Consider the following 13,437-nt stretch of genomic DNA (forward strand, 5'->3'; position numbering starts at 1 on the left):
GGGCCCTGGTGGCCCTTTGTTATCCTATTATTTATGTTATATGTTATATGTTATGTTATAGTCCTCTCTGTAACTTATCTCATCTTCCTCCTGAATTTGCATCTCTAATGTCACATGATCACTTCTCCCCATTGGACTAAGGTATTGTATGATTGGAGGTATGTGTGTGTGTGTGTGTGTGTATGTGTAAAAGTCTGAAAGTTTGAAAGCAATGCCATTGTGAAATTTTATAGAGTTGATAACTTAAAAAAATAATTTTATAGAATTGATAGTTCCTCCAAGCCTTTTGCAATGAAAAGGCTCTCAAAATACTTTTTTGTTCTTATATTAATTTTTTTTTTTTTCTTTTTTATTAGACAAATGTATGGACGGCAATGATAGGTGGAATGAGATAAACCTGTTCATACAGGGATTGCTGCTGTGTATATGAAGGCCTCATGGCATCTTTCCCCATTTTTGTTTCTCTAATAATTTTGCAAGTTGAAAATATTCCCAGAGTAATGTAATATTTGGAGAAATTGTCCTTAGTTGAAAATGTAAAAATTGTCAAATTGTTCTAATTCCTTGTAAAAATTATGCTCTTGCACTGCAAAAATTTTCTAAGTTGAAAAGTGTAAATATTCAGCTATTATTGCATTGTAAAAATTATGTTGTGCTGTAAAAATTCTAAGTTGAAAATTTTGGTAGAGTTTTCAGACTACAGCAATGCTGCTGCTGCTGCAGCAATTCTGCTATTGCGCTGTAAAAATTTTCTGGTATTGTGCTGTAAAAATTTGCAATTCTGCTGTTGTAAAAATTTGCTAAGTTGAAAATTTTTGTAGTTTTCAGACCACACAATGTACAAATTCTGCTATTGCGCTGTAAAAAATTTCTAGTATTGTGCTGTGAAAATGTCCAATTCTGCTGTTGTAAAAATTTGCTAAGTTGAAAATTTTTGTAGAGTTTTCAGACCACACAATGTACAAATTCTGCTATTGCACTGTAAAAATTTTCTGGTATTGTGCTGTGAAAATGTGCAATTCTGCTGTTGTAAAAATTTGCTAAGTTGAAAATTTTTGTAGAGTTTTCAGACCACAGAAATGTGTTTATTGAATAAAAGGGAAGGAAGGGAGACTCTTCATTGTATTTTTAACCCAAATGTACATGTGCACTTTCTCCGGAGACTCTTCGGAGTATTTATGACTTATGTACTTTTTTGGGGCCGTTTTTTCAGCATTTTTTGCTTTTTTGGGCCTTTTCCAGGGATTTTTCAGCATTTTTTGCCTTTTGGGCCATTTGCAGGGTCTTTTTGGGCATTTTTGCTACTTTTTTCAGCTTTCTGGGTAGTTTTGTAGGCATCTTTGTTGTTTACTTGAGCTTAAGGCATATATATATATATATATATTATATATATATATATATATATATATATATATATATATATATATATATATATATATATATATATATATATATATATATTATATATATATATATATATATATTCATTATTCATTCATTCATTATAGGAGTTTAGGGCCAAATGATATTTACTTACATCTTCAATATAATATATAATATATATTTTATACATTACATACTAAGGCTCCATATTAGGTTGGTGAAAAAAAAAGATCCTTTAGTTAAAAATAATCCTTTAGTTTAAAAAAAAAAAGGAACTATGAAAAGCATCAATATCAATTTTCTTAATTATGATTTATTATTAAGCACTAACACGAGTTACATGGGTACATCACGGAACATGGAAGGAATAATAGCACTGTACATAAAACATGGAAAGGAATAATAACATCACACTTCTGTGGATACACATTCACATTAGATAGAAGAAATAACATTTTACATGGGGTTCATAACAGAACATGGAAGGAATAATAACACTGCACTTCTGTGGGTACATACATTCACACAAGATAGAAGGAATAACATTTTATACAAGTGATGGCAACATGTATTGCTTAGGTTAGGTTATGTTAGATGAAGCGAGCCACTCTCCTAACATCGTGGAAGGTGCAGCGAGGCAGCGTCCTCCCTCCTTGGATGACATTACATGTCAGGGCAGCTGATGCGAGCCAGGGTCCAATTCCTCCATGGAAGGTGCAGAGAGGCAGTCCTCCCTCCCTGAAGGCATCACCTGCATGGGAACGTGTCAGGGCAGAGCTGGTGCGAGGCAGGGTCCAATTCCTTCCTCCATGGAAGGTGAAGCGAGGCCGTGTCTCCTTCCTACATGACAACTGTCAGGGAAAGCAGGTGCTAGGCAGGGTCCAATTCCTTCCTCCATGGAAGGTGAAGCGAGGCCGTGTCTCCTTCCTACATGACAACTGTCAGGGAAAGCAGGTGCTAGGCAGGGTCCAATTCCTTCGTGGAAGGTGCACCAGGACAGTAGGCGTCTTCCAGCTTCCTGCTGCAGGTTGGGGATTGTTATGAGGTGGTGAGTGGCGCAGGCAGCAGGACAGGGAACAACACTGAGTAACACACACTGTAATACAGCCAAGAAATAGAATATAGTTTACCTGTGGCTCACTTAGGCTGACAATATGGCATTCAACAGTGACTGTAAAGTTTGTAAGACAAAGAAGTTAGGCAAGGAAAGAGTAGATGGCTAGCATGCCAAAAATGTAATGATTGGTATAACGTAGCATGTCTGGGGTCTGTATACCAAAAGAACTACACAGTACTAAAAAATGAAAAATGTGTGGTGGTTCTGCACAGTGTGAAGAGGTAGGTGGTCAGGAAAGAGTGGCGAGTAGGAGAGACAGCAGAGGACAACGAGGTGGTGGAGAATGGTGAAGTAGAGATCGAGGAGAAAGGGACGGATGAGAAAGTCCAGGCAGCTGCTTTATCATGACAATGGGGCCCAGGAGGAAGACGATCAGTGCAATCAAGACGGAGAGGAAAATGGAGAGATGAATGCTGAGAAACTTAATGGAAAAAAGTAAATCAGGGACAAGGTACCAGAAACAGGAAAACAATACTGGAGAACATGCATCAGTTACAGAAGTATGGATAGATGATGGACTCAACATTTAGCAAGACACAGCAAGGAATTGAACATATATACAGCCACTCACCACCTTAGAAGACAAGAAAAACAGGAACAAGATCTGGTTGTTTGGGGACAGTTTACCGAGAGGAGTAGGTAAAGAACTACATTTTTTTAACAAGTGGAAAGTACAGAATTACGGACAGAACAGAAGGAGGTGTGAACATTACAAGAATAGAGGAAATGTTTATAGAAACTATGCATGAGGAAACAGTGGGTGAATATGACTGTGGTGATTGAAGGAGGTGGTAACAGCACTAGCACTGGAGTCAGCAAAACACTAGACACCATAGAAAGAATGGTAAAAAAGGCAACTGAAAAAGTGAAAAGAAACCTTGTGGTAATAAATATACCCATGAGAAGAGAAAAAGAGCTCAGTGAATTCAGAAAAACAGAACAGTGAATAGAGAATGCATACAAAACCTGAGAGTGGAAATGTGATGGCATACAGTCGAGTCAAAAAGTAGATTGGCAGCAGGTGTTGGGCAGAGACAGTAAACACCTCAGATTCAGGGCTCAGCTTTGGGTGGCTATGATTGTAGAGAAGTGGATAAACTTTAGAATCAAGAAATACTCAACAAGAAACGAGGAAAACAAAAACAACCCATAGGAAAGACTTAATCCCAGATGCAGCTTCATTAATTAATACAAAATACAAAATTAATTAATACAAAATTAATACAAAAGGATGGAATGAAATTAAATGGAGAAGATTAGTAGTGGAATGCAAAGAACTTGACAGTGGTAGTAGTAGAAACAGGATGGCATGGAAAAATAGCCTGGCAAGAAGGAGGATGGACAGGAATAAGAGGAGGAAGAATGGTTGGTAAAATAAAAAAAAAAAAAAAACTGGAATTTTAATCAAAGGAAAAACAGGAAGACAGACTGAAGAAATACAAGTGAATGAGCAAGGGAAAAACCTCGATGTGGAAATATTCTAACAGTCAAGTTAATGGAAAATAAAGAATGCTGGTGGATCACAGTAGTTTACATGGGAGTAGGAGGAGCTGAAAATAGAGGGAAATAGGAAAAAAAATTGAAATACAAAATATAATGAAAAATAATAAATGGATAATAATGGGCATATTGGCATGAAAAATGAGCCTGTAGATGTGAATGGCAAAATGCTCCTAGATTACTGTGAAGAAATGAACCTCAAAGAATTGGGAAGCAGAACATCTGACGACCTGGCGAGGAAATGGGAGTGGAAACTGATCGATTACATATTAGTAAATGAAGTTGCAGAGAAAGATAAGTTTCTGGTTAAATAAAAGCATACAGACCAAATAAGGATTGGAGTATCGAGGGAAAATTTCAGAGGGAATATGAATAAAAGGAAACAAAAGTGGTAATTCTTAAGTAGTCTGAAGAAAGACTAGTGGTCTGAATATAGAGAGATAAACACAGCAATGGAGAAAGAATATATGAGGGATATAACAGGGAAAGAAAATTAAGGAAAAGTTTAAAGAAAATTTAAGGAAAAATTTAGAAAAAGCCAGAAAACATACTGGGAAAATTAGGGTCAGTCCATCTGGTAGAAAGTTAAAAGGGTGAAGTCAGGCCATTCAGAGCTGAAAGAAAGCCAAAGAGAGCAGAGAAGACTGAAAAGAATCCTTGAAACTGAAGGATAAACTAAAAAGGAAGAGTGGCATCAGAAGTGGAAAGAATATCTCAGTAAAAAGGAAATCACAACAATAGTATAGAATAAAATATCAAAATGGGAAAAAGAGCACAGGCAATTCATAATCTGCCAAGAGGAGAGAGGGAAAAGGAAAGCTAAAAAAACTGATAGAAAACCTGAGACCTTTGAGTGAAGACAGTATCAAACTGAAAGGCAAAACTGAGGAAACGGGAAAGGAAGAAATTAAAATAATCGTTCAGGATTTTTGGAGAAACATTGTGCAAAACACAACAAGTGAGGGTAGCCCAATAAAAATATATGGAAAAGTTCAACTAGTCACAAGAAATACTAAAAAGGGAGGATGTAACAGGCTATACAGAAAATGAAGGACAGGAAATCAGCAGGATGTGATGAGGTGGTGGCAGAATTCATGAAAGATAACATGAAGATAGTTGTAAACAATTTATTATCAGAAATACAGGCCAGATACCAGAGGACTGGCACAAGAGTCATGTAGAACTAATCCATAAAGGAGGAGGAAAGGAAAAAATGGAAATTGGAAGTATAATAAACACGAACAAACTCTTTGGTATAACAATAAATGGAAAATTACAAAGATGGATAGAACAAGGAATAATTGGAGAGGTACAAAGTGGATTTAGGAAAGGGATAAGTGGATTAGAAAACATTTACATTTTGAAGGAGTTAACAGACAGAAGCAAGAGAGAACGGAGAGAATTGTACCTTGGATTTATGGACTTACAGAAAGCACACGATTCAACTAATAGAAACAAATTAATGAAACTCCTAGAGCATATCAACCTAAACCAGAAAATTAGGAACATCATAAAAGAAATGTACACAATGAAATGCAATTCAGGTTAGGTATGATAGAAACAGACTGGATAAAAAAAAAAAGTCAGGCTAGGCTGCATCACATCCCCAACATCACTGAACATGTATATAGAAGAATCGTTCACAAGAATTTGAAAAGCTGAAATAGGAGCCAAAATAGGAGACAAAATTGGGCTGCCTAGGATATGCATAGGATTTGATAATTACAAAAACCAGAGAGGGCATGAACAGGTTGCTCCACACTGCAGAAGATTATGGAAAAGTGGGAAATGAAATTCAGCAGCAATAAATGTAGTTATGGAGTTCAACACAATAGAAGAGGGACAATGGGTGATAGGAAATAATGTATTGGAAGTGGTGGATAGTTAGTTATCTTGAAGAAATAAAAGGAAGGTATAGGAGGCAGTGCACAGAAGAGAGCTAATGAATCAAAAGCAAGAAGAATGATAGGCATGATAATGAGTGCGGGAAGCAAAGAAATTAACAAGTATGACCACAGCAGAACATGGAAAAGTATGGCAGTGCCACATTGTTCATATGGCTCAAATAAATTACAGTGCAGAAGATATAAGGAAACTGGAAACAGTCCATAATTCAATAGGAAGGTGGTGTCTAGGAGCACCGAAGAGTACGGCCACAGAAACTATACGAGGGGGATATGGGATGGAGCTCCTTCAAGGACAGGATAGGAAAAGGGAAACAATGTTTTGCAAAGAAAATTGAAACCAAGTGATGAGAGATGGGCCAAACAAACAATGCATGTAGAGAAAAGTCCAAATGGTATAAAGAAGTAGAAAGATGGACAAGGAAAGTAAGAAAGGAAAATGACTGGCCAGAATTAAGAGTTAAGGAAATCAAAAGCAGAATAGAAGGATATCAGGAAAGGAGGAATGGTATGGAAATAGAGTACACTGAAGTGGCACAGAAACAAGAAGATAGGGAAGAGTAGTTCCAGGGTGACTGGGCAGGAAAATTACTATTCAAAGTGGTACTTTAGAGGCAAATGGTAGAAATAGAAACCCAGATGAGCAACAATGTCGTATGTGTGGAGAGGAAAATGTGTGGAACATTTTATAGTAGAGTGTGACAAGTACAGAAAGCAAAGAAAAGTTCTGGACACTCAGGTAGCAAATATCATGGGTAGGGAAGAATGGGTGGAGAGAAAAGAGGGGGAAGACAGAGGGATCAGAACAGTACTAGGACTGACAGGAAACAGTCAATGATTATAGAATAGTGAGCCACATGAAAATATTTTTAGTTGAGAGCTGGTCATTAAGGAACCAACTTTGCAGACGGTGAAAGGAGACCCCCCTAGGAAGCGTTCCAAGTGACACGGATCCAAAGAAGACGACACGCTGGTTTGGTTCTCTCTACAGTAGTGGCAGGACCTGTAACATAATTTTAGATTTTTCACTTTAATCATGATAAACCCCGCCCTCAAATGTAGGCTAGTAGGTGTGTGTTGTGGTCTAGGTGTGCTCTGTTAAATGGTTTAGCCACCTCCAAACCTCACATAAATTTTACCGGCATTTCTCATTCTATTCTCATTATGAATTTTAAGTTTTGCTTCGGTCACCCTCGTTCTATTACCTTTAACACCAGGAATGAACAACTGATAACCTACGGCTCCAATGAACAAGTTAAAACAACCCAGCCCTTACCTGTGCCAGACCGCAAGCCTCAGCGGACAGCATCCTCTTCTGCGGAGGCAGACCTGAGATAAACTATCACATGGACACAGACGAGGAAGAGGAGAGGAGGAGCAGGATGCCAAGACTTCTCAGAAGTTTGTTTGCCCCATGTTTAGAGTGTGGCCAGCATGACCCAACCTTCTCCGTTGCATACACTACTGCAACAAAGCTATCAATCGTCAATCCAGAAACATCCTTCACCTTCTGTCATGTCATTAGTAATTATGCCAAATCTAAGACCTCTTCTATGATATAGGGGCAATTGCACAATTCCACAATATGATTATAATCAGTGTCTAGCCTAAAATAAAATGCAGCCTCAAATGAAATGCAATCCTTCAATACCGGGCCGCACTTTTATCATGAGTTTTGGGTGTGATTACACGATTTTACTTAAATTGCAAGGTTCCATGGAGGTTCATTATAATCCCTACATGCATCTCTGAAGCTGAATAAAATCGCCTAATAGTAACTAAATAAATATGAAGACGTGTCATGGTATTGAGAGGGTTAAAGACCTAGTATGTGCATTACAATAAACCGAAACCCAGTACTCACTTATTTTTCACTTACTACACCAGATACTGACAATCCTGGATATTGAACAGCGCACAAAATATTACTATACACAGCGATTTTGAAGTGTTTACACAACTGCCTTGTTCAGAAACGTTACTTATTAAACACGCACACCAAATCTAGGGTGGCGTGACGTCTCAGCACTAACGCACACTTTCTTGATGCTTTACATCTAATGGTACACTGGTTCACAGCACTTACGGAACTTAAAGCTGAAACGTCACAGCTCCGAACAACTCAACGCAATGCCCCACTAACCTGGAGTCATCCTAACTGTTGCACCTACTCCCCAGCACAAGGAGGGTCAAATTGACCAACAATCGGTGAAATCCCTACCCTACACCTACCTCAGAACACCGGTTTTGCACTAGGGGTTTTCCTCCCCACACATCCTCTGGTGAAAACAAACCATACGTAAGCCTATTTCTGCCGTTTCACCAGAATTCTACAAAAACGGTTTTACATAAACACTAAGAATGCACAGATATTTCCTAAGTATGATATCTGGTGAGAAGACGGATTCCGGCTTGGATAAGACAAGGGATGTAACTGTGGCTGGAATGAAACACAGCTGGGTAATGGCAGATAGATGTTAGGCTCCCTCCATCTCCAGTAGTAACGGAGCTGACATGAAGCGCTCGAAAAGGATTTCGAATCCAATAAAGGGTTCGAAACGCTTCGGTAACATTATCTGTTATGATCGTTATACAACCCCCCCCCCCAACACACACACACACACCCCTACCTACTGTTCGGATCGTTACACACACATACAACACAACACAGTCCTCTATTTAGTATATGGCAACAGTACTCTATATAGTAACAACAAACTCCGGAGCTTGATATATAACTAAAGCTGAACACGAGACACTAGAGGAAAATCTGCGCCACCGTTCAGGCAGGAGAGGCCAAGATACACTAAGGAAGACCACAAGGGACACTAAAGCACTTGCACCTAGCGATCAATGCACACCCGAGCCTTGTCGATACACCTACACCACAGATATATGCATATGCTGCGCTCAAAATGTTACAAGGCGCTTCCTATTAATAGAACACTAACGCGTTGTTGCATTATGGAATGACAACTTTTAATACAGATTAGCGGTTATTAAATAGCAAACTGATGTTAAGACATACACTATAGACAAAAGAACACGAAATGTCAAGCAACACTTATCCTTCCAAACACCATGAAACTTTCAAAACACTCCTGTTCATGAGAAACGGGTACATACCCTTCACTACATGCACGCACGCAGGCACACGCACGCACGCACGCGCGCACCAACATCACCACCACTGTACAGTCTTAACACACCTTCCCGACCTAAAATACAACCCCACGAGAGGGATGACACCAGACCAACACAATCTTACAAAATTAATCATACTCGTACCATGACGAGGGAGCGGGCAGACACACTTCTTAGCGCACACACGTCTTACCTGCACAACGCCTACAAAAGAAAGCGTTCCTTTGTGCAGCACTGCTTCCCTCTTCACCTACTCCTCCCTCCTCCTCCCTCCCTTGTTCGTAATAAAGACACTTAAGAATAAACTAGCCACTCTCAGTGAGCATCGTTCTCTATAAGCATTGTTACCTTTAGTCTAAGCCGGTGGTAGCCCACGTAGGTCTCAAACCCCCTCACTCACGTGGTACTCCTCTACATAGCTTTATGTCTATCTATTTATCTATCTGTCTATTTATCTATATATCTATCTATCCATCTATCTATTTATCTATCTATCTAACTATCTAACTATCTACCTACACACACACACACACACACACACACAGATTATATATACACACGCAGATTTTATATATATATATATATATATATATATATATATATATATATATATATATATATATATATATATATATATATATATATACATACATATATATATATATATATATATATATATATATATATATATATATATATATATATATATATATATATATAGATAGATAGATAGATAGATAGATAGATAGATAGATAGATAGATTGTTAGATAGATAGATGTTTATTATTATTATTATTATTATTATTATTATTATTATTATTATTATTATCATCATCATTATTATCATTACTACTACTACTACTACTACTACTACTACTACTACTACTACTACTACTACTACTTCTACTACTACTACTATCATTATTATTATTATTATTATTATTATTAATATTATTATTATTATTATTATTATTATTATTGTAATAGTTATTATTATTGTTATTATTATCGTTATCATTATCATCATTAACATTATTATCATTACTATTATTGATATTATTACTTTTTATTGTTTTATTATTATTATTAGTGTTGTTGTTGTTGTTGTTGTTGTTGTTGTTATCATCATTGTGAGGACACGGCACGTAGCCACGGCGCATAATATTTCCAGTTGTCATATTACTGAAAAGTCAAGGCACATAATCCTTTAACCAGCCAAACCAACGTATCCACATTTTCCTGCACTAATTATGAAGCAGGTAGGCCTACAGGCATGACGCGTAAATAATATTTCCAATGCTCACAATACTGAAATGAGGAAGTGATAGTTTGAACAACTTGTTTCAGCGAGGCGGTGATGCCACTTGCCAACTACCGCCTGCCACCTGCCACCTGCCACCTGGGTCCTGCCACTAGTGTTCATTAACACAAACACATCTGATTATTACTCAAACAATTTCATGACATATCTTTAAACCACTGTGTTTTTTGACAAGACAATTTCACGTCCTCGCTGTATTCACTATTCTCCTCACGATCACTTCATTAAGAGAGCACTTTCCACTTTTTGGGAGGCACTGGTGACTGGTGACTGGTGACAAACTCTTGTCGTCCACTCGTCCAGTGTACCATCTGTGAGTGACAGTCACAAGGAGGCGTTTGTTGGCGCCCGGCGACGAAATCCAGACACCGTGCAGAAAATACTTGTCCTGCCGTTAAGTCCCTCAGCCACCTGTGTGTGTGTGTGTGTGTGTGTGTGTGTGTGTATGTAATTCACCACCACGGTCGCCTGCTGGTCACCCAACCAGTCTTCCCCATTACGGAGCGAGCTCAGAGCTCATAGACCGATCTTCGGGTAGGACTGAGACCACAACACACACTCCACACACCGAGAAAGCGAGGCCACAACCTCTCGAGTTACATCCCGTACCCATTTGCTGCTAGGTGAACAGGGGCCACACATTAAGAGGCTTGCCCATTTGCCTCCCCGCTTTCCGGGACTCGAACCCGGACCCTCCCGATTGTGAGTCGAGCATGCTAACCACTACACTACGCGGTGTGTGTGTGTGTGTGTGTGTGTGTGTGTGTGTGTGTGTGTGTGGAATGGGATTCTGCTACCATCATGGATTTAATATCAATAATTCTTCGAAACGTAAATCAAGAAAACTCATCGGTAAGCATCCAGGTGTCATACAAAATTACTGGTTATTGGTATCTGCTTTACTCAGCAAAATGGTAAAAGAATTCAAACTTAATGGGATAATTCATCAGGACCCTTTAAAAATATACTCTTACTCAGCTGAAAATTGTTATCTGCTGAGTACATATTTTATCATCAAAAGGAAATCAGAGTGTTTTTATGGTGTACTTGTAGTGTGTGTGTGTGTGTGTGTGTGTGTGTGTGTGTGTGTGTGTGTGTGTGTGTGTGTGTTCTTTCATAGATTCGTTCACATATATATAGGCGTGTTAAGCTAAGACAGTTACCAGTCTTCTACCGTCTGCAGGTAAGTTTAACACACACACACACACACACACACACAAGGGAGGCGGTGGCGTGGTGGATAAGGTGGTGAGCGTGGGATCGGGCTTTAAATCCATCCATCCATCCATCCATCCGTGGGGTCGGACAGACGTCCATGCGTAGGTTTGAATCCCACTTCTTGCCGGCTTCAAACTTCGTCATTTGTCGAGTGGTTAAGATTACCTACATGTTACCATGATCCCAGGTTGTAGGTGGAGGTGTAATTGCCTTACGCCAAAGATGCGCTTAGGTGGTGATATGGGCCCTAATATGGGTACCACTATTAATAATATTGCCTGGGTGGAAGGTGGGCAGCGCTTCCCATACTCTTGAAGTAGACCTACAGGTGCTATAGGCTATAACATAAACACACACACACACACACACACACACACACACACACACACCGTATTCAAGTTCGCCCGCCAGTATACATATATATATATATATATATATATATATATATATATATATATATATATATATATATATATATATATATATATATATATATATATATGTGTGTGTGTGTGTGTGTGTGTGTGTGTGTGATGATTAGGACACTAAATATTAGAGTTACTCAAGTGTCGGATTTATAATTTTGATGTACAATACAGTCACAGATGTGATTACTTGCATTCTATTAGAATTAGCATTTATAAATGCATGTCTTCGGTTTGACTTCAGCCATGATGAGGACAGCCAGTATCGTGGTTATGGTGACAGCCATGGTGGCTGCACTACCATCATTAGAAGACCGTTACATCGACAACCCCAGTACGGGTAACCAACTGCTTGATAACATTGTAGAAAAAGCTGTCGAAAACATTGGGTGAGTAGCTTACAAAAGCCAATATGGATGAGTTGCTGGATAAATTAGCAGATGCCTATATCTGTAGTTACATAGATGCTTAGATGAATAGATAAAGCTACACCAGTGCTGCTTCCATAATTTTAAAAGTCATCTTGTTCTTTAACGTTGTTAGTTACAAAAGGAAATTTCTTCTCTTAATTCCATTTCAGAAGTAAATAACTCATTCCTGAACTCATTTCTCACTTACTTTCAGAAATCTCGGGTGGAATGTAACCAAGAAAGTACAAAACGGCGAAACTAATCTACCTATGCACGGAGATGAGGGTGTCACCAATGAGAATCTTGGGGTGATAAAAGCCTTTATAACTGGCCTCGATTCCCTCAGACGATCCAAGACAGCATCTTTCAACGCAGACCAGGTTAGGGGGCGATGCATAGCGCTAAAGAAAGACTATCTGAGAAAGATATTAATTAAAAGATTAAAGGATATGAAACTATGCTCTATCATTTGATACTACAGACTGAACTGACCGGTACACTGGTGGTAGAGGACGCTACAATCACAGGCACCTACTCTGCCGTTTTCCCAGGCACTGGCGCGGCACCTGCCCAGGACCTAGATGGAAGCGTAAGTTGTTTGATCACCTGTTAGAGTATGTGATCAAAATTACGTTGATGTCATATGTTGTAACTAATATTCCGTTAATTCACATCCATGACGAGAATGTACACTGCGTCTGTGCAATATGGAATTATTCTAATTAACTTTAAACTTAGTAAGAAATGTTGTCCACTCTTACCTGCAGTTGCCCTGCGTCAATTCATCATACAACATTCCACCAATGTATTAATGTGTATGAGAGAAAATATCCTAAACATGCGCGTATTTCATAACATTCTCATCCCCCACCCCCCTTACAGGTATCCGAGACTGTGCAAAAACTGTTCGCTGACATCGTAGTCAACGTTGCCGAAGTAAATGGAGTTCCGGTGCCACAGAATATCAAAAGCTATGAAGTGCGTTCTGGTCATGATGAAGTCAATATTAGTGGT

General features: G+C 38.6%; 1 protein-coding gene and 1 long non-coding RNA gene across 10 annotated transcripts in view; one reads left to right on the forward strand and one right to left on the reverse strand.

The window, feature by feature from the left end:
* The window catches only part of LOC123513890, a 29,107-nt gene that overhangs the window by 15,424 nt on the left and 246 nt on the right, over positions 1-13,437 (forward strand). The window contains exons 1-5 of one of the 4 annotated variants that reach the window (XM_045271351.1): positions 10,652-10,783; positions 12,258-12,402; positions 12,638-12,803; positions 12,905-13,012; positions 13,306-13,437. The exon at positions 13,306-13,437 is cut by the window's right edge and continues 246 nt beyond it. In XM_045271351.1, the coding sequence (XP_045127286.1) occupies positions 12,260-12,402; positions 12,638-12,803; positions 12,905-13,012; positions 13,306-13,437 (549 nt within the window). In that variant the 5' untranslated portion in view covers positions 10,652-10,783; positions 12,258-12,259. Of the gene's footprint in view, positions 1-10,651; positions 10,784-11,158; positions 11,223-11,670; positions 11,690-12,257; positions 12,403-12,637; positions 12,804-12,904; positions 13,013-13,305 lie in introns of those variants that run through there. The other 3 variants (XM_045271352.1, XM_045271350.1, XM_045271353.1) reach the window with 3 other exon arrangements.
* Positions 1,677-9,285, reverse strand: LOC123513894. 6 transcript variants are annotated; one of them, XR_006677475.1, is made up of 5 exons: positions 9,242-9,285; positions 7,181-7,365; positions 6,805-6,907; positions 3,467-3,573; positions 1,677-2,479 (listed from the first exon to the last, which is right to left on the reverse strand). It is a non-coding gene; the product is annotated as an uncharacterized LOC123513894 (long non-coding RNA). The 6 variants fall into 6 exon arrangements; XR_006677473.1 differs by having other exon boundaries at positions 9,193-9,265; XR_006677474.1 differs by lacking the exon at positions 9,242-9,285 and adding an exon at positions 9,193-9,238 and having other exon boundaries at positions 7,181-7,368.

Source organism: Portunus trituberculatus, chromosome 37 (genome assembly GCF_017591435.1).
Source record: "Portunus trituberculatus isolate SZX2019 chromosome 37, ASM1759143v1, whole genome shotgun sequence".
Taxonomy (NCBI): domain Eukaryota; kingdom Metazoa; phylum Arthropoda; class Malacostraca; order Decapoda; family Portunidae; genus Portunus; species Portunus trituberculatus.